The 24,838-nt window shown below is 41.7% G+C and overlaps 1 protein-coding gene across 7 annotated transcripts in view; it reads right to left on the bottom strand.

Annotated features, from left to right (window-relative positions):
* SLC37A1 (solute carrier family 37 member 1) overlaps positions 1–23,574 on the bottom strand; it is a 36,726-nt gene extending 13,152 nt beyond the window's left edge. Inside the window, exons 1-12 of one of the 7 annotated variants that reach the window (XM_064705777.1) lie at positions 23,441–23,574; positions 22,677–22,825; positions 19,056–19,323; positions 17,338–17,419; positions 16,410–16,530; positions 14,333–14,411; positions 13,411–13,546; positions 11,822–11,898; positions 9,722–9,888; positions 8,774–8,811; positions 4,118–4,201; positions 257–367 (exon numbers count right to left, since the gene is read on the bottom strand). In XM_064705777.1, coding sequence (XP_064561847.1) covers positions 257–367; positions 4,118–4,201; positions 8,774–8,811; positions 9,722–9,888; positions 11,822–11,898; positions 13,411–13,546; positions 14,333–14,411; positions 16,410–16,530; positions 17,338–17,419; positions 19,056–19,111 — 951 coding nt within the window. In that variant the 5' untranslated portion in view covers positions 19,112–19,323; positions 22,677–22,825; positions 23,441–23,574. Of the gene's footprint in view, positions 1–256; positions 368–4,117; positions 4,202–8,773; positions 8,812–9,721; positions 9,889–11,821; positions 11,899–13,410; positions 13,547–14,332; positions 14,412–16,409; positions 16,531–17,337; positions 17,420–19,055; positions 19,340–22,676; positions 23,317–23,440 lie in introns of those variants that run through there. The other 6 variants (XM_064705815.1, XM_064705806.1, XM_064705823.1 and 3 more) reach the window with 6 other exon arrangements.
* Positions 23,575–24,838: the final 1,264 nt, after the last annotated feature.

Here is a 24,838-nt window from a genome sequence, read left to right as displayed (position 1 = left end):
AGGTTTTTATTACTCAATCCCTTCTAGCTTTCTGATGTCTACTTTCTTTAGCATATTTTTAATATATAATTTTATTTTAAAATAATAGAAATCATAAAATAATAAATCAGCTTTCTGAAACATGTAGTCAAGATTCTCATCTCTTCCCTCATCCTGGGGACTCTCAAACACCACCACACTGTCCCACCCAAAACTTCATGGAAATATTAATTATGGGCAAAACTTCACTGTGAAGAGGAGCAGCACAGGCACTCACAGGTATCCTCAGGGCCCCAAGGAAGCTGATGGCTGATGTCCCATGCCTTCCTTCCCCAGTGGCCACGCTGCAGTTCTCACTGTCACCGAGCAAATGCTGCATCTCTGCATCCTGCAACGTCCCCCAGCAACAGGTAAGAGACAGAAGAGAACAAAAAACAAAGTATGTATCAAGAAATCAAAAAGCTCCAAAATAATTTTTAAAAACAAGTACCTAATTTGTCACAGAAAGTGACAGCTTTTAAAAATGTCTTGGTGTGGATAGCCAGAGTGTACAGAGAGAGTAGAGACTATATTCAGAATATCTGGTGGTATCTGTGTGCATACAGTCCATAGCAGAACCAAGTTTCTGTTCTATTGAAGAACAATTTCAAGTTGCAAAACCCCCACATATTAAGAACACATTCCATGGAATAAAACAGTTTCCAACCTTCCTTTACCCCACCAAATAAACATGGTCTAATTAAAGCTGACAAGCTACTGAGTCCTACAACACTGTGTACAATAAATTTCTGCAAGGATACATTTCTGTATAAAATCATGTTTTATCTTCTTTCTCTACGAATACTAAGCCAGTTTTTCAGGTTCTGTAACATCATCTTACTGACTGATCTAAGTACAGGCCATCTTCCCACATGAGTTATGGACAGAGAGTGCTTTATGTTAAGGAATCACATTTTTTTTTTCAAATCTGTTCCATTTGAGCATTGCAATCCTCAAAATATAAAAGCCTGGGGTTCATCAGCATTGCCCAAGTTGTGAATTCTGAGATCTTTTCTAGTGCTAGGGTTTTTTTCCAAGAATTCCACTGGCTGCTAAGAATACTTGTGGAGCAAGTTACCACTGCACAAGAACAAGCCATCCCAGTGTAGCCAGGAGGGTTTATGGTATTTTTAATCCTCTACCAGACTGAAGTGAACTCTCAGAATAGAACTGGAAATTTACATCTTACAGCTGTACACAGAAAAAAACCCAAAAATCAGGTATAAATACACCTCAGTACTTCTTTTCCAACTTGGAAAAGGGATGGGATGCAGCTATCCTCCCTTTCACCTGCTTGCTGAGAGGCTTTACCAAGCTGAGCACTTCTCCTATTTATGTATTCCACACACTATCTTCCTTCTCCTAATTCTTCAGCATCTGAACAAAGCCTCAGTGAAGAATTAAGCCTCAAATATATATTTGACTGCAGGCTAGAAAGGATATAACAGCAGGCTGTTCCATTTCCAGTGCTTATTGCAAAGATGAAAATTTGGATTTATATTTGCTAAGCTGATGGGGGAAGAAAAAAAACCAGAAGTGCTGGAAAAATTCAATTCTGCTATTTTACATTCAGTGATTCTAAATAAATTCAGTTTTTAAATAACATCATTTAGGAGAGGGCACCAGGGAACCATTTGGACACCTGAGTCCAGACACTCAGCACAGTTTTAGAAGCTGCCATGCAGCATCCAAATTTTAGATTTGATTGTTAGATGGGATGCAGGACTTACAGCAGTCCAGTGTCTGGGCTCAGGTGATAAAGCATTAACCAGAAGACAGAAAAAACATCTAGAGACCTTTGATATGGCCCTGCAGACCTGTCTCATGGCCCAGAAGTCACTCCATCATCATAAAAATATTTCTCTTCTGAATTACTGGAGCAACTTCAAAACTTGAACTGGTACTTTAACAGTACCAGTTCAAAACATAAGTTATTTAAAAAAAATTAAAATATGAGAGAGAGGAAAAAAAGAAGGGTTCAAGCAGTGAAGCTCCCCAGTGGATTCTAGATGGTGTCTGAGCATCTCCTGCACAATCAGCACAGCAAACCCAGCCAGGACTGTCTGAGGCAATGCTGCTCATTTCTCAGACAAGCAGCTCTCAATCTTCTTTACAAGAGTGAGTAAATATTGCAGCAGAGGTGACCAAAGTCCAAATAACTTATTTAAACTCATGCTGGAAACTTTTGTCAGTGATTTGGGGGGTTTTATGCTGCACAGAGCTAAAGGATAAATAAACCCAGCAGTTTGTGCTTGGCAGAGATGACTTGTGCAGCCTTGCCAGCTTGTCTAGAGCATGATTAGGCATATGGCACACTCTTGATCCCTGGGGAAGGATTCATTATCCCCCAATTTTGTGTCATTTTTAAGAGGCCAAGCTGACACAAGCAGCAATGAAGGCACAGAGTTATTCAGGTCACGCAGCCAAAACCACATTCTGCTTTCAGTCACTGCAGATCCTGAGTATTTGCTTCCTTTTTACAGTAATTGCAGAGGTCAATGAAAACCCAGTAAAAGCTGCCATTCCAGTGTGCTTGGAGACCAAGGCATAAATGCAAAACATCTGCTGTTTGTAGAGGCTCAAAAGCTGCCTGTGAAAATCAGCTCCAAATAACCCCTGTGAAAAGGGGAAGATGTTCAGCTTGGCTCTGACAGAACAACTTGTTCTTCTGTCACTGGCAGAAAATCAGGAAGCCCCAAAGAGCAACAAAGAAGGGGTTTTAATGATTTTATTATTTTTAAACCTTGTCGAGACTCTGTATTACAAACATACCCTAGCTGGCAGGGAGGAGAGAGAAGGGGGGATATTCCCAGGATTGTTCCCTCAGTTCATTGTCTGTGTTGTCCCTTTGTCCGGCTCCCAAGGGACAGCTGGACAGAGGTACATTTTCCTCACCCTTAGCTAGGCAGACCCTTCACAGGGTGGCAGAGTTAAAAAGGAAATCTCTGCCTGCTGATTTCTATGGGTTTTTAGCTCTGTCATCATGATTTAGAATCACAGATTGGATGGGGTTGGAAAGGATTTGAAGATCATCCAATTCCAACCCCTTTCCACAATCCCAGGTTCCTCCAAGCCCTATCCAGCCTGGCTTTGGACACTTCCAGGGATGGGACAGCCACAGCTTCTCTTGTTCCAGTGCCTCACCACCCTTTCTTCCATACATTTAAAACAATTTCTTCAGTAAATTCCATCCTGTCTAAAGACACCGGCTGATATTCTCATATCTCCCCTTACCTTCCAGCTGGTTGTGAAATAACACAAATGGTTTCTGGGTGGAGATTGTTGTTGGGCAGCTCAAAATTAAAATAATAAACTCAGTACAGAGGGGATTTAAGCTGTACTGAAGTGTTTCCCCAGCAAAAATTTCAAAACTTTTTTCCCAACACTGATTATTCCACCCTGTGAATGCTCATTATTATTCTATGGGCAAAGGATAAAGAGAACAGGAAGTTTCTATTTTCCTAGAAAAGTGTGAAAGAAGTTTTAAAAAAGTTATCCTCTCAGGATACAATGTGCCAAGTGTGCTGAATACAGACACAAAATTTCAAATGGAAATTTTCAGTTCATGTCCATCACAAGATAAAATGCTATTTTGCCCACAAAATGGGCAAGTCCAGAATTCATTTTCTAGTGAGAAATAGCAGCCCTTATGGTTATGAGTTTTAAGCAAGATTTTTGTGAATAATTGTGTATATTTAGAACTCTCCATTTCCACATATAATCTTGTTAAGTACAGACAGTTTTTGAAAGGAAAAGAGAGAGAAGTGAGACTGCAAGGATGGGACAAATATACATAATTTAAATATTTCAAGTGGGCTGCCTTTAAAGCATTTTGCAGCGCATTATTTTTGATGGAATTGCGTCAAGATCACAAAATAAAAAAGACCAATTGAGCAAGCAGTGCCATCTCACACAGCTCAGTTTGCATTATTTATGGCAGCTAATGCTTAGCTCCCTCCTCTGAAGTTACATTTGTGTCTGAAGATGGAAAGAGAGTTCAGCATCATAAAAAGAGGAATAATCTTTACAAACAGTAAAAGTTTCATGTGAGCCTTAAGAAGTTTTCTGTGCTATTTTACAGCAATATTTTCTATTTTACCTGAGGTTTGCCATTTTCTTTAGCATTTAAGGCTGGCATCTGGATCCTGCACCGAGAGGCACCATTCAGGAAGGTTTTAGAACTCTGAAAAAAGAAAACAAAATCAAAACAAAAACCCCCTATTTTTTCTGCTTTTTTTTCCTTTTTTTTTTTTTTTTTTTTTTAGGATTACATTATTGTAAATCATCTCTCTGGCACAAATTTTTGTGCATTGTAACATAAACACAACCCCAACTGGAGCATCTTTAATTTTAATTATTAAAAGAATTTATTTTATTTTAAAATAAAACAATCTCTAATGTTTTGAGATTTTCAAGTGCTTACACAGACCTATGGCAAGGGACATAAAATGCACTCACAAACTGATCTGAAAGCTTATTTCACACTGGTTTTATACAGAAGGAGTTAAATTCAGAGCACAGTCATGCCCCTCTCAACATCTTTAGCTGCTTTTTCCTCTACTGAACTTACTGACATTGCAAACTCAGTTTTTGCTTTAAGCAGATGATTCCAGCAGCAACTACAGAAGTTCATTTGTTTCATAAAAACCTTTATTTTTCACTTTCCTAATCCCTTTAAGAGAAAAGTTCATCCCTTTAGCTTATATTCTGTAAGACTAAATTCTTTTAGCCCATAAATTCTTGTGTTCTGGTGGACAGGAGTACTGAGGAGTCTGAGGACCTCCAGCAAGTTCCAGAAGAAAAAATGAGACAAAAATTTACATTTTAGGCACCAGATGGAGTTGCTTTTTATCCTCACTTATTAACAAGTGCATTCCTGTGTCAGTTCACACCAAAATTCACTGCAAAACACCAGTGGAATTCACTGCATTCACTGGAAAACACCATTCTGAGATCTTGAGTCCAAAAAGATTTACCAGGGACATTCAGATTTTTCTTCTGAATTACATATACAGCTCTAAAGTAGGTCTGCAGTCAGGTATGGACAATCTATTGCTAAGTCCAAAAGAAGCACTGTGAATTCCTCAGGGATGAGATGCTGAAGTGTCTAATCACACTCTGGATGCCACAGTGAAAAAAAAAAAAAATCAAGATAAAGCAATAAAAAGCCCTACAAACTCTGTCCCAAATAACCCCCTCCTCAACCTCACAAATAAAAAAGGAATGCAAATCCTCACTGAACAATTCAGCTCAAAATCAATCACTGATTTTTGTGAATAATTGTGTGTATTTAGAACTCTCCATCTCCTGGGTAATTCTTCCCCCCTGCCAAAAAAAATAAAGAGTTTGTATTTCAGTGTTTTTTTACAAAAATTGCCCTTCATCAATCAAATCCTTCTAAGAAGAAAAAATACTTTTGAGGATAAACTGTGGTAGTTCTTCAGCTCAGTTTAGAGCTGAGGCACAAGCAGTTTTGGACATGCATTCCTCAAAATAAACCAACAATACTCGAGCCCCCAGGGTCTGATAAAACAGATTTTTAAGTTTTATCTTACAGAAAATCCGGCTCTTGTCAAAATGTGATTTACAAGAATCCACAGGGAAGAAAATTCATCACCTAGAGACAAGTCATCTACATTTTTAATCAGCAGTTCAGCAGAGGAAAAATGAATGACTTTTTAATTTGACTGCAAAAAATAAGATTTACTACAGTAAGGAGAAAATGTCTGGGGAAAAGGACCGGACTGAGAGGCTGCACATTTAATACTTCGGCTTCTTTCTCCTTTCCAGGAGATAAAAATTGCAGCCTGGTAATTTTGAAATGCACAAACACTTTGCAACAGGAGTTTAAGGGAGGGAAGTTGTCTGGGAATGCAAAGTTGAGACAAAGGAAGTTCTTAGAGTACAAAGACAAGTTTGTACGAACATGATGTAACTGTGGGGGGAAAGAAGGCACAGGGAGAAAAGATGAGAAGTAATAAAACCAGTTCTAAATCACATTTCCCAAAGGGGAAAAAAAAAAGTTAAATCTCCTGTTTAACCTTCATAAAGGAAGTGCAGCAATTCTGAATAACACCCACTGACTTCTCACTTGCATTTGTCATAGGTACAGCCCTCCAGAAAGTCAAGATTAAGCCTCCAACGCCAGCATTTAGAAGAACTTTATTGTCCTCAAGTATTTATCTGGAAACAAATTTCAGATGGGTAAATCAGAGCCAAGATGAATTCAGGCAAATGAAGCCCAGCCCAGGAAAGCAGAGAATAAAGAGAAAGAACCACACACTCAGGGCTCTGTGCCTGACTCTCCATCTGTGGTTTTGGACAGCTCAATGAAATCTGATTACTCACCACTACAAACTCTGTGGAAATATTGGGCTCAGGACCATGCTGCAAATAAACATTAGATCAAATTCATCCAAGACTGGCATCACACAGAGAGGACTGTGATCTCTCAATCTTAATATAAACCCTTCCCTCGTGCTGAGCATTTATTTTAGTGCTGCTTAAATTTAACTGGCCTCATTCTTCCACAAGGAGATTTGGTTTTTAGTGCAGAGCTGCCTGCACCTACCCAGGACATCTGGCCAAAATTACCTCCCACAGCCTTAGGAGAAAAGCAAGTCTGTACATTTAATACCTCAAAAAAAAAAAAAAAAGATTTCTAACTATTTGCAGGTTGAACAGAATGACTGAACAACAACAACAAAAAAGGACAGCGAGTATTTTACACCTGCTAAATTCTATCAATTCTACAAGACAGATGAAATATTTTAACCCTATTTTACTACATCAACCTCCCTTCAACTAGCACTCACTTTTCTTTACAGTCAGAAGCTGTCATCACCACATCTACATCTGGGCATCGCAAACTCCTACCTAATTAAATCCCTTCATTTCTAACGCCACCTCTCCGTGGTGAACAGAAGCGTCCACAAGGGTTTAGAATCCTTGCAGACCACTCAGGAGTGAAGCATTTGGGCAGCTCCAATGACATAAAGCTCCCCAGGACAAAGCAAACCTCAATTTGAGAAGGGTCCAAGGCAGGTGGGGAAGCCCTGTGATAACTCCTCCCAGATTTCCAGATGTTAAATGGGAATAGGGAAGGAAGAAGCGATTCCTTTTGCTCTGCAGAGTGAGGTTTCCAGGGAAACAGGAGGTCAAATGCATCCCACACAGTGAGAGTGAGCCTGGGGCAGTGACCCTGCTGCTGTACCAGTGAAGACTGAGTCAAATGCTCCTCCTTTTCTGCAGCTGGGGAAATTGCTCCTAAATTACTAAATTTTTTGTTAAAAGTATCATGATAAGTAGATATTCCGTGTCAGAATTTTCCACACCAGCTCACTGAGACATATGAGCACTATACTGTGCAGAGCTCTTTAGTTATCCAGCTGAAGTGTATTTGAAACAAATAAATATTTATTTCCATAAAGCTTAACAGGATATTCTGTAAAAACAATGCTCTGAACTATATAAAATCTAAGGAAAATGAGACTCTTAACAGCAGGCAATGAGAGTCACTTCAAATACTCTCACACTTGACAGAAGTTACTTCTAAGAAATGAAAAAGGAAAAAAAGGGAAACTACAGAGCATAGTGTGAGCCCACCTTGTCTCACAGGAATAAAATAAGGAGTTCCACAGACCATCAAAAGCATTCAGAAGCTTTATATGTAAGCATTCAGAAGTGCTTCATATGAAGATTAAAAAAAATTAACTGGAAAAGGAGAGAGAATACAGACTAGAAAAGCTGCCTTCAGTTCCTATTCAAAGCATTTAAAATGTAAAACTCCATTGATCTGAAAACATTAGGTGGTAAAAAAGAGCAATCAATCCTATAAAATCTACCTGTGAGACTGGCAAAGAAAATGCACAGATGAATCCACATGTACAGATAATTTCCATGTGGAATTATATCGGGACTTTCACCAACAGTCTTGATTGCCATCAGACATGGGAAACCTCATGGCCTGCCCTGCCAATCCCCTCTACTATTCCAAAAAATACCTGGAAATGTGGCAGACCTGATTGCCCAAGGGTTCCTGGGAGCCTGGAGCATGAACTGCTCCAGACTTTGGCTGCAGTAGAGACAAACCCAGAGCAGAGACTCAAGGAACATGAACCATGATCAACCTGTGAGCACAATCCTGAGCAAAACTGAGCCAGGAATGACATTTCTGTCATGAGAAGTTACACACAGCTGGTTTTTCTAATGCCCTTTTTGTCACCTTTCCTTGCTTTTTTACTATTCTCCAATTCCATCTGGATTGCTTTCCTCCTCTTGGGTTCATGAGGCAGAAAAGGAATCATCTCACTCAGTAACTCAGGATTTCCTAGGGAAATCTTTCTACCTCTGACACATCATTCTAAAATACTTAATAAATAAATAATATTTATTACTTATTTACCTACCTTAGTACTAAATACTTAAACAAAACACCCTTTAAAGATGCTCAGAAGACTGAAGCAAGAAAACTCAAGAAAAAGAAGAAAAAAAAGAGATGGACAGTTTTTCCTTGGTTTACTGTAAGATCAGCTGTTTCAAAACAAATTAATTCACCTCTTGATTCATTTACTTTGAGAGAAAATAAGCTCCTGGTTTCCCAGTGAAGCACAAAAGACCAATCATTGCCTCAAGCACAGCATCAGTTACAAGAGCCTGGCACAAAGAACCACACACACCATCTGATTCACAGAACCACCTTATTAAATGTGTCTATTAGGAGGCAAAAATCAGAAAAGAAAATGCCTTTACTTACACTGGATGGCGTGCAGGAGCAACTGACATCTTTAGGATCTGAAATAAAATACCACACAGAGGTAATGGTGAAAACAAGCCTAAAAAATCTCTTAAAATATTTTTAAATAGTGTAACTTACTGACAATAAACGGACAGTAGAGATAAAAAGTGCTACTCTGGCAGTCCATCTAGTTACAGAATTCTTGTTAGATCTGCCAAAATTCATCTCCTGACACAGGACAGTTACAGTAAAACAAATACTCACATCTCAGAGTCTGCATAGGGACAGGATGGGGCATCCCTCTTTAATTTCTAATTTAAAGTGTCAAAAGCTGCTCCCTCAGCTGCCTCCAGTAATTGATGGCACTGAGGATGATGATGGTGGGAGCTGAATGGCAGCACAGAACATGCCCTGCAGCCAGGTGGGACCTTCAGCCAAGGACACTGAAGGCATTTACCAACACAGGGGGCTGAACTCTGAATTGTCACTCTGTCAGGGGAGCTAGGGAGGGGTCTGGGGCACAAACCAGATGAGGAACAGCTCACCTGGAGAAAAGGGGCTCAGGGGGTGTTTTATTGCTGTATTTATTGCTGTCTGTAATTCCCTGCCAGCAGGGGACAGCCAGGGGATCAGTCTGTGCTCCCAGGGAACAGGGACAGGAGGAGAGGGAACGGCCTCAGGGCAGGCTCAGGGTGGACAGGAGCAGGAATTTCTGCACTGAAAGGGCTGTTAAATACTGACAGGGGCTGCCCAGGCAGGTTTGGAGTCCCCATCCCTGGAGGTGCTCTGGGCTGGGGTCAGGGTGGGCATCAAAGTTGGATGACCTTGGGGAGCTTTTCCACCCTCAGTGATTCTGCAGGATAAAGCTCTCTGAAGGCACACCAAGTGCCTTCTTCCCCACCAAGTGTCCTGGGAAGGAGCTCCCTAAGCTGAGCCCCCCATGGCTGTGTCCCAGTGAGCACTCACGTTCAATGAGGAACAGGAAACAAAGAACCCCCATGAGAGCCACGATGAGCCCAGGCACCACAAAGGAGAGACCCCAGCACGAGGACACCCAGTAAGCAGCAATCAAGGATCCCAAGATATTCCCCACTGAGGTGTGGGAATTCCAGACTCCCATGATCAAACCTCTCCTGCATTAAAAAATCAAAAAAACCCACAAAAATATTAATTATAAGCATTAATCTCTTGAGAAAAGTGTAACAAAATGGCTGTGAAGCTGTGGTGTCAATGCATATGCCATATGATTCTTTAACTAATCATTTATTCATGCTACATGCTACTCCCATGATCAAACCTCTCCTGCATTAAAAAAAAAACAACAAAAACCACACAAACATTCATTATAAGCATTAATCTCTTGATAAAAGTGTATCAAAATAGCTGTGCAGCTGTGGTGTCACAATATATCTCATGGTTCTTTAACTGATCATTTATTCATGCTATAATCTCCACCTGGCAATTTCAAGGCACCTAAATATGAATAAAACTGTTGTAAATATTCTGTGCATGACAGAATTTATCCTGCACTTCCTGGCATTTAAAAACACCACACTTGGGCTTGCATATTTCTGGACAGTTTCTCTAATTAAAACAAACATTGATGTTGTGTAGCATGTGGACACCAAGTCTGATGCTTTTGGGAATAAAAATCCTCCTGCAAACACAATGCACTGATAATCTGATGCTTGCAGAATGTGTCAGACTTGTCATGGAGAAGAAAACAAACTGTAGAGGATATGGGGAGCAAATTCAGTATTTTCTGATCCCATTCTGGACTTGCTGGGCTCTGGCAGAAGGTGACACCTGCACACATCACATTCCTGTCTGCCTGGAAATCCCACATTAGAGCTGCTGCACATCAGCTCCATCTGAGCTAAGGTAAAGCACAAAAATCCCACTGAAGTCATGAAAACAGGGATTTTTTTTCCCCTCTTAAGTCGTAGGAAAACTGCCTTGCCCTCAGCAGGATTTTACCTGGAGCAGCCTAACCTAAACAGAATCTTTTTCATGGCCTGAAGACAAAATTTAAGAGTTCTGCTCATGTTTCATGGAATTAGAGCAGAATGAAAACAAGGACCAGGTCACTGACATTTAAACCAGAGCCCTACTCACCAGCCCAATATCCTAAAAGTAAAGGATGCTGCTTGTGCACAAAGCAAAGCCTGAATAAATGTATTTATTCTGCACGGAGACCCAATCTTGTTCAATATTATATGACAGACACCATTTCCTGCATTTCCTAATGGAAAATTAGTTTGAGGCTACATCTTTCTAACTATCCTGTGGTTTATATAAAAATCAAATACTGAATTTCAGCACATCCTTCTCTGGAATTGATTAACAACAATGCTCTACATATACAAAGGATGGTACCACAGTAGCATTATTATATGCTACATGCATCAACCATTATCAAAGGCAGTGGGTTTGGCATGCAGCTCTTGCAAAATTTATGGAAAATTACTGTATGGTGTGACAAAACAAGTATCATGAGTGATCACTGTGCAGGATTAATATTAAAAAAACAACAAACCAAGCTGATGATTTAAAGAAGGTGATAAAGAAAGGTTAAATCAGCTGCCATATGTATTTTGTCTTCTAAATTAAATTTTCAAGTTTATGTGTGTTAGAAAAAAAGACATTACACAAAGGTATTTTTTACAGTTATGCCCTGACAACTGTTTTGCAACACAGAGGAAAACACAGGAAATTTCACATTAAAATGGCATAATAACAGCCTTTACTGAGAGTAGTTTTAGACTGTTTATATTTACAAGAATTATTCTAATACAATTCTGAAATAATTCATCTGAAGAAGAGCTACCACAGAACACTGTTTTGACAGGAGGGAGACAGTTCCAAACCAATATATAAATTAAGCAGCATAACAAAGGAAGCTCCTGTCAAAATTCTAACTGCTTTGTTTCATTAAACAAAAAAAACAAAAACCAAAAAACCAAAAAAACCACAGAAGCCTACGAAAGATATTTAAATAGATATTACAATATCACAGGCAGAATGTATTGATCTGTCTTCCAAAGCTGTGGATTTTGTATCATTTACCTTCCTTTTCCAAACCAGTTGCCAATACATGTAACGACACTTGGCCAGCCAGTGGTTTGCACCAAGCCATTGGCTATCTGAAAGTATATTAAAAAATAATAAACAAACATCTTCTGTCATAAACCAGGTTCCTACACAATTCCTCCTGAGTTTTGTATTGGTAAAAGGAAATCTACACAAATAAACTGAATTTAGAAATTTACTGGGGGGTTTTGAAAGCATTTCTTCCCCCCCAACCAAGAAGAAACAAGTTACAAAGTTTTGCAGAGATTCTTCCCTCTACCTCCATCTCTATAATTAGTTTATAATTTAAATCACAGAATACTGTAATTCAGTCACATATTTACCAAAAATCACACTGCTCTGAGCTGCAAAAAGAAGTGAATTCCCCGCAGTCAAGCAGCAGCATAACACTTATCTCAACTTGAGCATATGGCAAAGCATGTTTGCAATCAAATAAAGCAGAAAAAAAGACAACTTTAGGGGAGACTGGATAACTTTAAAATGCTTAGCAGACATCTGTAAATAAACTGAGAGGAGGAATTTAATTTAATATATTCAGGGTGAAGTAAGAACTATTTCAGTCTCCACATTGCACAGAACATTAACTCATCACAACTCCTAAAAAGCTCCCTGTCTACAATTGCACCATAACACAAACATCACAATACAAAACCTCACATGCACAATGAGCATTTGAACATGCAACAGAAACCAAACTCAGTCTACCCAACAAAAACCAAGCTCACTCCACCCAACAAAACCCAATGGAGCTGGTGGTGTGAGATCCCCTGGAGTTATAGGGCTCACTGAGCACATCCCACAGGGCAGAGACAGTCAGCTCAACCCTAAAGGAGGCATTTCCTGTGGAAAACCCCTGATGCCAGAGGGTTGGGGTTATTAATTAATCACAGATTAATTGGTGACAAGGTTACAGAAGTGCTGTGCCAGGTTAGTATCTCTCCATGCCTCCTTGCTCACTGCTATGCAGATGTGCCAGAGGGGAGAGTGTTACTGCAACCACACAGAAAGCAGCAGTGCAAGGTGCAGACCTGTCCAAAATGGCCCCAGGGCCAACCCTAGCCTGGTCCTGACTTAAATTCCGTTTTAGCCAATGGTAAAAATTCCTGACACCTGATCAGAGCTCAGAAAAATCTCCCACAGTGAACCTGGTTACATAAGATGCCTGTTCCCAGCCACACCAGTGTGGGAGGCTGCTCATCATTAGCAGTGTAAATGGAATTTTCCTGCAGAGAAAGCCAGGATGTGTCACTCAGGTCTTGGCAGACTGACAGAAGTAAACACACTTGTTTCAAAACTCACACTCACTTAAGCTTGCAAAGATCTGATTGCTGATTTGACAAAGAGTGAAACACATTAATTTGCTTTCAACTAAAAAAAAAACCCACCATTTTTCAAAAATAAAGCCTGGGGGTACCCACTCTATCACTTCTGCCTGTCACCAACAAGACATTCCAGCATTTACATCCTCCCACCCAACCATCACTGTGTGCAAGTGAAAAAACCCCAGTATTACCCTAAACAGCACCATGGGAGGAAGTCAGTGCCTAAATTCACAATGTGCCTACCTGGGCCATGATGTAAAACCAGAGATTGTGCACATTATAGAAATAACCCAATCCAAACATTGCAGTGAAGAGTCCACTGGCCAGCATCCCCCCTGTCAGGTAGTAGCGGATGGGCAGCCGCTCTCCGATGAGGCCACTTGGAATTGGGGAGGAAATAAAGAGAAAAGGCATCATTAAAAATGAGATCACACCCCAAAAGCCTTCATAAATGAAAGATATTTTGTGTTGTTTAAAATTCTGGTTGAGGAGAAGCTTGGCTGGTAATTGCTGCTTGCCTTCACAGCAGCAAAAGAGCAATTTTAGCACTTGACAGGGGAAAAAAGCCCCAACAAAAGTTCATTAATTGCTAAGTTCTGACATCTGCACAAGCATCTTTCAGGGAGACACTCATCTGGAGCATATTCAGAGTCATTTACTTACAGAGTCATTTCCCAATTATGTGTCTCCAGCCATTGAAAGTGAGACTTGTCTCCCTTGCTAACGATTCAAGTCATGAAGGTTCTGGCTTTAGTCAATAAAAAGAATCATCTCCACACAGCAGCTAAGACTGCACACTTGAGGATGGGTTTGGTATTATTCTAGGAGGTGTTGCTCCCATTCTTTGACTAAAGTAAGCCAGGACAATAATTTAAACCCAATCAGTGCAATTTGGAGACTGAGTGGAGATTGACTGACTGACTGATTTACATTCTAGATGAAAAAAAAAAGACAGGCTAGACTTCAACATGGAAAATATTCAGCCAAGATTGGTGCAGCTAAAAAGCTTTCTATGTATCAGAGATTGATACCACTGGGGCTCAGAATCATGCTGGTTTTTTTTCCCCCTCAGCAATCAATTTCTCACTCTCCATCAGAACCACACTGCAGTAGGAAAGCACAATATCACAGAAGTCAAATAACAGTAAAGAGAATGGGGTTTTACCTTAAATACATCCCAACTGCATATGCACACAAAAATGAGTAATCCAGAGCTCCCAGTAGCTGTTTGTAGTTGCTCTTATCTAAGAATAATTTTCAAAACAAATTGTCACTTTAAATGTATTAACTACTTCCCAACCATTTTTACATATAACAAAAATGTCAGTGAATGTGCATTGACATTCAATTTCCAATAGGCACATTCAGACTTCAGCAAACATATTGCCAATGTTTTATTTAACAAAAAAATACCTTCTGCCTCTAAAATATTGGCAGGCCCATGCTAAACTCTACCTTATTTAAAACACCATTTTGGAATAGAAGAAACATCAGTTCTTAGCAAGGTGCCCTTTTCTTAGAGGCCTTAGGCAAAAGACAATCCAAATCCAATTTAACAGACTTGATTAAAAGTGGTGAGATGAGCTGCAAAAGCATGAGGTCCTAACAGTCAGAATGTCTAAAAAAATAAATCCATCATGATAGAGGCTTTTAAACAATCAGCTTAATATTTTAAAATATATTAAGTTATTTAAATATTTTTAATATTATTTTTTTAAATGGGTAAAGCCTTTTGTATTTCATTTTCCAGCTATTCACAAAGCACAGAGAAGTTCTGCTGAAAAAAACCCCAGAGTTCTGCCCTGCAGAGCAAACAACCATAATCACACCTAGATGGGAACTGCAGACAGGGCAGAGGCAGCAAAGGGGCTCCACCCTGATGGAAACACCAAGCCAACTCTCAAGGGCCCTGAGCTCATACCCAGACAGTTTTGTGCATTTATTTGCAATAAATTGCCACAATTGCTATTGGCTTTAAGCACAGAGCCACAGATATTAAAACAAATTCCTTCCTCCAGTGTTTTTCTGGCAAAACTCCCAGCTTTGCCAGAAAAACACCTGAAAGAACAAGTCTAAGTGACATTCCAAAGGGGCAGCTTGGCAATAATGCCCATGGAAAAAGGAGGATATTTGGACTAAGAAATCTCCATTTAAAAGAGTCAATCAATATTTCAGACAAACAAACTCAATCCCCCCTTGGTCAAGGGACAAGAAACACTGTCCAGCTTTAAGTGCATCCCACCTGGGGGATTGAATTTTTCCAGCAGCCCCTGCAGCAGGAGTTAATACACTGGATTTTGTCCCCAGAAACCCCAGAGCTCAGATCTTTAATTATCTTTAAAGAGAGCTGGACTTTTTTTTAATTGCTAATTAAAGACTAATTAGAATGTATGGCTACACAGACTGGGGTGGACTGGCACATTGACAGAATGGACTAATCTGCTTCACTGAGGTTTCTGGGAGCAATAAAAGTGTCAAGGAATGATTCAAAGTCTCATTTAAAGTCAAATACGATTAAATTAAAGTTTAATCGTCCAGTAGACAAATATTTTTTTTCTATTCAAGTGAAAGGCCAGGTTCATAAACTATCCAGTAAGTTGTCAAGTCTCTCCTGCAATGAAGTCCCCCCTTTTTCTTCATTAAAATGGAGAGGAATTTATTCCTTCAGGCAGATAAGGACTCTGCAAAGTTCCAATTTAGATAAGAGCCAAGTAATTTCACTTAAAAGATTGCTTGAATTAAACAAGCAAAAAATAATAATGATTGATTTTATTCTTCACCATTTTTCCTAAGCAGACATGTTAAAGACAAAACCCATTTTCTGACTGAAAACTGATCTACTGAAATCATCTCTTAGATATAACAATTAAAATAATATCACTTATTTAAGTGACTTTAAGTAGCAAAAAATCATAATGTAAGTCACAACTTCACTTTCTGTGGAGAAACCAGAGAGAACATGGAAAACAAAACACCCCTTCCATGCACGTCCCTCACACTTTAAGAAATAGCTAATTATGAATATGTAATAATTAATAATCTAATTATGAATATCAGCTCATTGTTAGGAAAAATCAGTGAGAACATGGAAAACAAAACACCCCTTCCATGCACGTCCCTCACACTTTAGGAAATAGCTAATTATGAATATGTAATAATTAATAATCTAATCATGAATATCAGCTCATTATTAGGAAAGAAAGACACAAAACCAAAAAAAAAAAAAGAAAAACAAGCCTTACCAAATGGCTCCCATCCACACTGAGAGGCATTAAATGGCTTTTTGACAGGCTGGATCTGGGCTGCATATTCTTTGTAGGAGTCAAGTTCAACTTGGCTTGCACAATGCTTATGCAGCTCTCCCTGAAACAGAAAGCACATTTGAAAATGAAAAATTCACTTGTAAAGTGGGGAGTGAAAACTCTCCTACAGCAAGAAATTTAACAATTATAGATTTATGTGTACCTGTGTCAAATCTACCAAAATCTGTAAAACTGTTGGCCATTATTAATTGCTTGGTATTCTACTGAGGGAAGCCACCATTACATGGTTAGGAAAAAAAAAATCTACAGTAAATTGTTGTTTCTGACAGTGAAAAATCTTTGAAATTCTGCAGTAACATCAAATACTTTGCCCACTGTTACTCCTCAGTGTTATGCAATACAGCACTGGGGAATTTGGTTGGTGTCTGGCAAGTTATAAACACCCAAGATTAAAATAACAAACCCAGAATTAGAGAACTTGTGTCATCAGCTTCACTGGGAACAGCCACAGGGGTAAAGAAAATGATGACCATGATGCTCAAGAGTACTGGGAACACTTGAAAATGCCAGTGGAATGTTCAACTCATCAGTTATGAGCAACTTTTCTCAACCATAAGAATGCAAACCTCTCAAATATCTCTAATTGGATTCATTCACATGAATGGAGTGCAGGCACAGCTGCTTCCAGCCCCAAACCCAGACTTACATGCAATATTCTAGGTGTGGTCTCACTAAAGTTTATCAAGCAAATATCACTGTGTGCCAGCTTTATCAGTCTCTCATCTTGAAGGCATTTCAAGTTAAAGGTTAACCCTGCCTTTCACAACAGGAAACACTGAGAAAGACAACAACATCCTTGTCTGACAGGAGCAGGAGGATGTTTGAACAAGGACAACACCTCTCTTACCTTCACTATACTGATAGGTTTCCTTGAAAGATGGAAGCTGGCATACAGCAGGAAGGTGAGAGAGAAAATGAAAGCTCTATACCTACAAGAGAAAAGAAAAAAAATTGAAAATTATTTTATTTAGATTTTCTTTTAGCACCAAGTCACACGGAATCATTACACAAGTCACTGATAATATTGGAATAGTGGAAAACAACTATTTTGAGCCCTCCAGCAGCCTGAAGAACAACCCTCTCAGTTATGCTGCTTCCCATCTGCTCTGTTGTGGCCTTGGGAGGAGCCTGGTGGCACTTGGGGACAGTGCCCTGAGCCCACAGAGCTGACCTGTGTGGTGTGCACCCCTCCTTTGGGGGCTGTTAAATATCAGCTCAAAGTTATTAAACATCAGCTCAACCCACTGAGAGTCAGACTCCACACCTCCCTGTCTCCTTGGGTTTGGTGGCATTGCTAGGAAATAAGTGATGGCTCTCTTAATTGTCAGTTTGGAAATTCCTTCTGTTCTTACTGCTTTTAGGATTTAATTTTACCTTTCTCTAATAGAAATCAGAGGAATAATTTCCAGAGATGGACAATGGGTCTGACACTGGAGCACAAGAACAGAATTGAGCAGCTCTGGGATTGGGAAGGAATTCTCCTTTGTGCCTCACTGGATCCTTGGGTCTTCTCTACAGTTCAGCTGAATTAAAAGTGCATCTTAATTTCACTGTCACTGCAAGAATTAAATAAAGATAATAATCTGATCTATTCTATTCCCTATCTATAGTTTCAGTTGTTTAAGGAGAGGATTTGTGCTTTTAAAAATACTCAAAATGTGTCTCCAGGCTCCTTCTAGCCTTGATGTTAAAATTAACATCTGTAAAGGTAAGTACATATATCCATACAAATATCTGATTATCACACTGCCTACTATAGTCTCTGATCTTTAATTAACTCTTTTCAATAATTTTTTGCCTTATGAACTTCTACATAACCAGGGTCTTGTTTTATAATTCTGGCATATTCACAGGAAAAAAAAAGAGTCATCCCACAAGCAGAGTTATTCACCCTCATGACTGAAAACATCCTCACAAGGGATAAAACTGCAATCATTTTGTTCCTGCTGCTCAGCTAGTGAAAATGTCATAAAATGGCTCAGATGGAAAATGCTTTTTCTTTCATTTGCTATTTTTTTGTTATTCACACACAATTGACTCAGTATTCTATCTCAGGAACCACATGAACTGATGCCATAAAACTTCCAGGATTAGTTTTCCTAATGCAAGGAGGATTTTTGTTTGGTTTTGCTGGGGGGATTTGCTGGTTTTTTTTATTTTTTTTACTATTGCAGTAGCAAGAACTAAAACTGTAATTGTATAAGTCTGTATCACACTTCAAATTATTGGGGAGAAAAGACACTTCTGGCTAAGAAAAGAAAGCTAATCTTCAGCACTCCTCCCACCCAGGATCCTGAAAATGCAATTTATTCTCTCAAACACATACCTTGCACAGAAAAGGACAAAAGGCTTTATTCTCTAGCATGCTTGACTAGTAAGGGTTTGTCTGGGTTTCCCAGCAAAATACCTCACTTTTTTTAAGCCAGCAATATTTAATTATCATACAAATGACTGTGTGTTCTTCCTGGATGTATTAAACAATGAGAAAGCAAAAATCCTGAGCAAGGCAACAGACACAAGCTCACAGTGTGCACAGCAAGGATCACACCAGCACTGCAGACTCACCACTGATCTCGTGAGAATGAAGTGATGAAACGGATCCCAGGAGGAAGCTGAGCCATCTACACCACAGCTGCTGCCAGATTCCAGGGGACACAATTATGGATGTGTGGCAGTGCTATTTGTTCTTCTGGAATTGTGACAAAGATCCCCCAAAGCCTGTGGGTTCCACAAATGTGGAATATCTGCTGCTGAGCTGATCTCCTTGCAGGTTTTTTTTTTCCTTCAGTCACGACGTGGCAAATTCTTCACTCTGCCTTTGTTTACTGCTGATCTTCAAACAAGAGAAGCTGATAAGTAAACAGTCTGGTTGAGTTATTGGGATATTTTCTAATCATAACATTTGAATCAGCAATTATCCATTTCAGAGATAAGTAATTCACACCACTAAACTTCACATTAAAAATGCAGTGGAGAATTTTAAGCCTATATAAATTTCAGCCTTCTCTGATTTTTCTAATTTAAAATTTATTTTGAGAGCTTGGCATGGTACAAAGCAGTGGAGACACAAAGGAAAGATGCACTCAGAACTTGAACCAAAGCCAGCTTATATCAGAACACTCAGCTTCTGTCCCAGAATGACTATGAACAGGCAACTCCTCAGCTCACAAAGATCTGTTTGAGCACATCAGGAACATTTATGAGCTTGCAATTTACTCAAGAACGGCTGTAGTGTTTCCAGCCTGGAATGAGAGACTCCTCCAGCTTGAGAGTGGGTGCTGCTGAACAATGCTGCCAGCAAGGCTTGAGCAGCACTCCCTCTTCCATTTCCCTGACCCAGTATCAGCACCACATCATCAGAAAGCCTTGGAAAAGGAAAAAACAAGTTTTTTCACCACCTGAGCTCCCTACACCAGCAAAAGGCAGGACCACTTGTGTCCTCAGAATACAGAGAACAGCGAGACTGTGGTGGTTTGGTTTAAACTCTCACAAAAGTCCCTCCTGTTTGTTCCAACAGGGGCTGAAGCCCCTGGACAATAAAACTCACAGATTTTATTCCAGGTGCTGCAACAGAACTGGCTGCAGCTCAGGTGCAGAGTCAAGTGGCCAAAGGAGCTGTAGGCAAAAGGCGTGACCACAACTCACACAGCAAACCCTGCAGGATCCAGGGACACTCCAGGACCCCACAACCCCTTTGATAGCCCTCTAGGACCCCACAACCCCCCTGGCAGCCCCCAGGACCCCACAACCCTCCTGACAGCCCTCTTTAATGCCAGCCCAAGCCACTGCCATGCTCCTGATGGAAAGCTGGTAGGATTCAGCATGAGCTCTCCTGGTAAACAACAGGAGGTGAGTGAAAGAATGAAAGCACAACTGCCAAACCCACAGCTGGTGTTCACCTGGGAATTTCAGAGGCTGCCACAGGGCAGGTGAAGGTGTGAGACTCTCATCTTCACTGCCCCATCTTACTACAAAGCTGCTCGTCCTCAGCCAGGTAAGTGACAGCAAACAGGATCTGCCAGGTCCAAGTTGGCAACTTGAAAGCTTCAGCACCCACCCAGGCTTCCTCCCCAGGAACAGATGAACACAACCCCCTCTTTACATAACTGACTATCCCACCAAAAGATCAAGGCTCTGCTCCTTGATGCTAACACATTCTTGTCATACCTCTATTTTTTTCTACAGTGTCCGGGTTCAGCTTGCCACCTTCCTACCCTAAAAGTGAATTGACTTGCTAATCTCGTTTGGCATGTTCCACCCCCTCCCTGGCCCTGAATCAGATTGTGCAATTAATCAAACCCCATAATCATTCCCGCCCTACACGAGTTTCCTATCTGCTCTCTGAGGTTGCTGAGGTTAGAGAAAGTGCAACCCTACCTCCTCCTCCCCTCTCCCAACTCCAGATAAAGATCCCTGCCTCCCTCCTTGTGTCAGATTTGTCATCCTACAACCATGGCTCAGGTGCCTGATCCACCAGAAATCCTGCCCTGAAATGCAGCTGATCCAATAGAGAATATTAACTCATTCTGTAGCCATAAAACTGCCACACAGAATAAATCCAAGGCAGCAGGGGCATAAATACAAGGATTAAAAAGTGGGATTGCCCCTTACAGCCACAGCTGGCTAGTCAGGTCAGATTTCAAAATTCCAATTTCAAAACAGCTATTTCTCATCAGTAATCTGTGTTTGGTTGAAATGAGACACAGATAGCTCTGAGTGGGAGAAAAAAGGTAAGGAGAAAAGAGGTTGGCAAAAGTAGCTCACAGCAGGAGTGAAGTTTTCCTCCAGCAGTAACAGATTCATTTCAGGGTGATCCCAAACCCCATTTCTCCTCTCTCACAGTCCTCTCCAAACACCAAAATTATTTCCCCAACCACACCAAGTGAGCTGACAGAAATACCGAGTAGGAAAAAAACCCAAGAAGCCAGCAAAGAACAAACACCTGAGGTCAAACACTTCCTTAAACAGTTCTCTGAAATTATAACAGGACAGGGCAATCATCATTATAGCAAAGCAATTGTTTGGCAGGTTACTATTTAACAGCTCTAGTGCAAGCAGGAAAAGACTTCACACCTCTTACAGAAGGTTTCAGGGCTCAGTGGTCACAGCAGGCTGCACAGCTGTGCACCTGCTGCACAGACTGCACTCACACAGCTCCCAGCAGTGTATCCTCAGGATAAATCCCATCACAAGCATCCCCGTAATTCCCAGCAAAGATGACTGGACTATCAGCAGCACAGTGAGAACTGCAGCCTAACTCTATTTGACAGGGGTTGATTTCATTTTATGTACTGCAGGCATCAACACCTGAGTTCTCATTCACATCTCAATAACTTGTTTCTGTCTCTGCATATTTCTAAGTTCCTCTGACATTCATGTGCATTTTAATAAACATAAAATATATCCTCCAGATGATGCCTTAAGGTTTAACTTTCAACTGCACTAGTACAGAATTTTATATAAAGTGTTAGCAAGTGATTTGAGAGAAAAATATTCTCCTCCAACCCAAGAACCATTGCAGCTTCAGGTCCAAAAAGTACAAAGTAAATTGTAAATCGAAAAGTATATAGAAAATTGTATATCAAAAAGTATATAGCAAATTGAAGAGATCGATCTGGGAGGATGGGACTGCATAACCTGAAGCTGTAATTGTAACAATTAACCCCAATATGGAAATGGACCAAAACTTACAAAAGTGTGAAAACTCGTGGCCATCTTGGGTGTAGTCTTAGCCAGGCTCTTGTACTGCCCAAGGTGTATCCTTTGAAGGCCTTTTTTATAAATCCCTACTTTATTCCTTTAACACTGTCTAGCCTCTGTTCTAGGTAGCCTCTCAAGGCATCACACATAAGCAAAGAAATTTGTGGCAATAAAAATATGTGATAGCAGGTTGCAAATTTCACCTTTTATTGGGGATTAAAGCAGATTTTAAAAACCAAGCTATACTTCAGAAATTACACTAATAAGCTACAGCATACAACCAGTAGTTCATCAATACAATTTTTTATATTTCAGTTTTACTGATGAAGCCCAAGGACAACGTCCCTTTAGATTACTCAAACTTGTTTTACATTCTTTCATTTTCAGCAACTATTTCTGCCAACAGCGAAACCAACCCTCCACTTCCTCCTTGCTGTACTTCAGTGCACAAAGCCATTCCCGTATTTACTTTAAAACCACATTTACCTTTCAAACTTGCTATTGCTCCTTCTCTGCAGCGGCTGAAGCATTCCTTCCTCCCTATTTCAGGAAAGCAGGAGCGGCTTTTTCCCCCTGCAAACACGGCACAGGCGGGCTCAGCTGTGCTGGGCAGGCAGGGGAAGGTCCTGCCGGGGCTGAGATGAATTCTGTCAATGTCTGTGCAGACACCGGGTTACCACCTCCCCGGGGTGCCCTTAAGGGCTCACAACGCCCTCGCACACACGCGGATGCAAATTGCGCTTAATACCCGGCAGTTCTGCACCTGAGCCAGAAGCTGCCAAATCCATCACCCCGGCACCTTAAATAGCGGAGAAGGAATAAATTCCTTCTATTTAATAGAGGGAGGGAAAGGTTCACTGTGCTTAGGGACCCGCAGAGCGATCAGGGCGGCTCCAACCATCCCAAAGGTCAAGGGCAGCGGAGTCGGGGAAGGGACAGGCACCGCCTTCCCCCGGGACCCACGGGCAGGGCACGGCCGGGCTCTGTCCCTGTCCCACCGCAGCCCCGCGGTGCCACCCCCCAACCGAGCAGCGCCTTCCCGTCCAGCAGGATGGGGGCTCCGGGGAAAAACAAACGGGAGAAAAGCAGACAAAAGGCGGCGGAGTGACAGAACTCCCGAGCCCGCGGCCGCCGCTCCTCAGCCCGGCCCGGCCCGGCCGCCGTTCCCGAGCGGCCCCGCGGCCCTGGAGCCGCCCCCGCTCCGCCCCCGCCGCGGGCTCGGCAGGTGCGCGGCCGCCCGCACTACCTACCCCGGGCCGCTGCTCCCGGCACCGCCGCTGCCTCCTCCTCCCGTCTTCCTCCTCCTCCGGCTGCCAGCCTGCCGGGCCGGGCGCGGCTGCGGATCGCCGCCCGCCGCCGGAGCTGCGCGCCGGGACCCGGCGGCCTCGGCCCCTCCCGCCATGGAGGAGGAGCCTGCGGAGCGAAGCCTCGGCTGTGGGGAGAGCCGTGCCCGCAGGTCAGGGAGGTGATCCTGCCCCTATGATTACACCAGGTGAGGCGCCTCTGGGGTGCTGTGTCCAGGTCTGGGCTCTGAAAGACAAGAGAGATGTGGAGCTCCTGTAGCGGCTCTAGCGGAGGCGAAGATGAAGGGACTGGAGCATCTCTGTGTTGAGGAAAGGCTCTGAGAGCTGGGGATGTTCAGCCTCGAAGATGAAGGGACTGGAGCTTCTCTGTGATAAGGAAAGGCTGTGGGAGCTGGGGGTGTTCAGCCAAGAAGATGAAGGGACTGGAGCATCTCTGCAATGAGGAAAGGCTGTGGAAGCAGGGGATGTTCAGCCTCTAAGGAGATAACTCTAAGGGGACCTCATTAATGTGTATACATATTGAAAGAAGTGTATAAAGAGGATGGATCTAGGCTCTGTTGATGCTGAGCAACAGAACAAGAGGAATGGGCAGGAACTGATGCCCAGGAAGTTCCACCTGAACAGTGACTGAGCACTGGGACAGATTGTCCAGAGAGGGTGTGGATGAATATCTGGATATCTGAATATCTGTCTCCTTACTGGAGATACTCCAGAACCATCTGGACACATTCCTGTGCCATGTCCACCAGGCAGGTTGGACCTGTGACTCACTGTGTTCCCTTCCAGCCTGACCATTCTGTGATTGTGAGCTGCTGTCCCCGGCCTCTGGCAGGGCCCCAGCTCTCCCTTGTCCTGCCAGAGAGGGGAAAGATGCTCCCTTGTACCTGCTGTCCTCATCTGTCACCCCAGCAGCCTCTTCTACTCCAGGTGCTCCAGAGAGGTGGCTGGACCCCTCTGCAGCCCCAGCCTGGGCAGTGTGCACAGATGTCTCGGGGCCTCTAGCTTGTCAGAGTGACCCCGAGAAATGTTCAAAAGTCTCTTTTCCCAGCCTGGCGCTTGAAGAAGGAGTCAGGGCTCTTCATTTCTCAGTCTCAAGGTTGTTTATTGTTTCTTATCTGTAAAATTCTTTAATTCTTTCTCCTGTCCTGCCAAGGTCCATCCACCAGGACAGTTCCAGGCACTCTGCCTGCCCTGGGGCAGTGTTATGTCTTTATACTAAAAACTATATATACAATGTTTATAATTACTTTCCAATACCTATCACCAATGTTAGACAGTGAGCTTCTACTCTAAACCAATCTAAAAGTGCCAACATCACAGCAGAAGATGAAGGCCAAGAAGAAG

The sequence above is a fragment of the Zonotrichia leucophrys genome, chromosome 1, assembly GCF_028769735.1.
Source record: "Zonotrichia leucophrys gambelii isolate GWCS_2022_RI chromosome 1, RI_Zleu_2.0, whole genome shotgun sequence".
Lineage (NCBI taxonomy): Eukaryota > Metazoa > Chordata > Aves > Passeriformes > Passerellidae > Zonotrichia > Zonotrichia leucophrys.
This window is presented reverse-complemented; position numbering and strand designations above follow the sequence as displayed.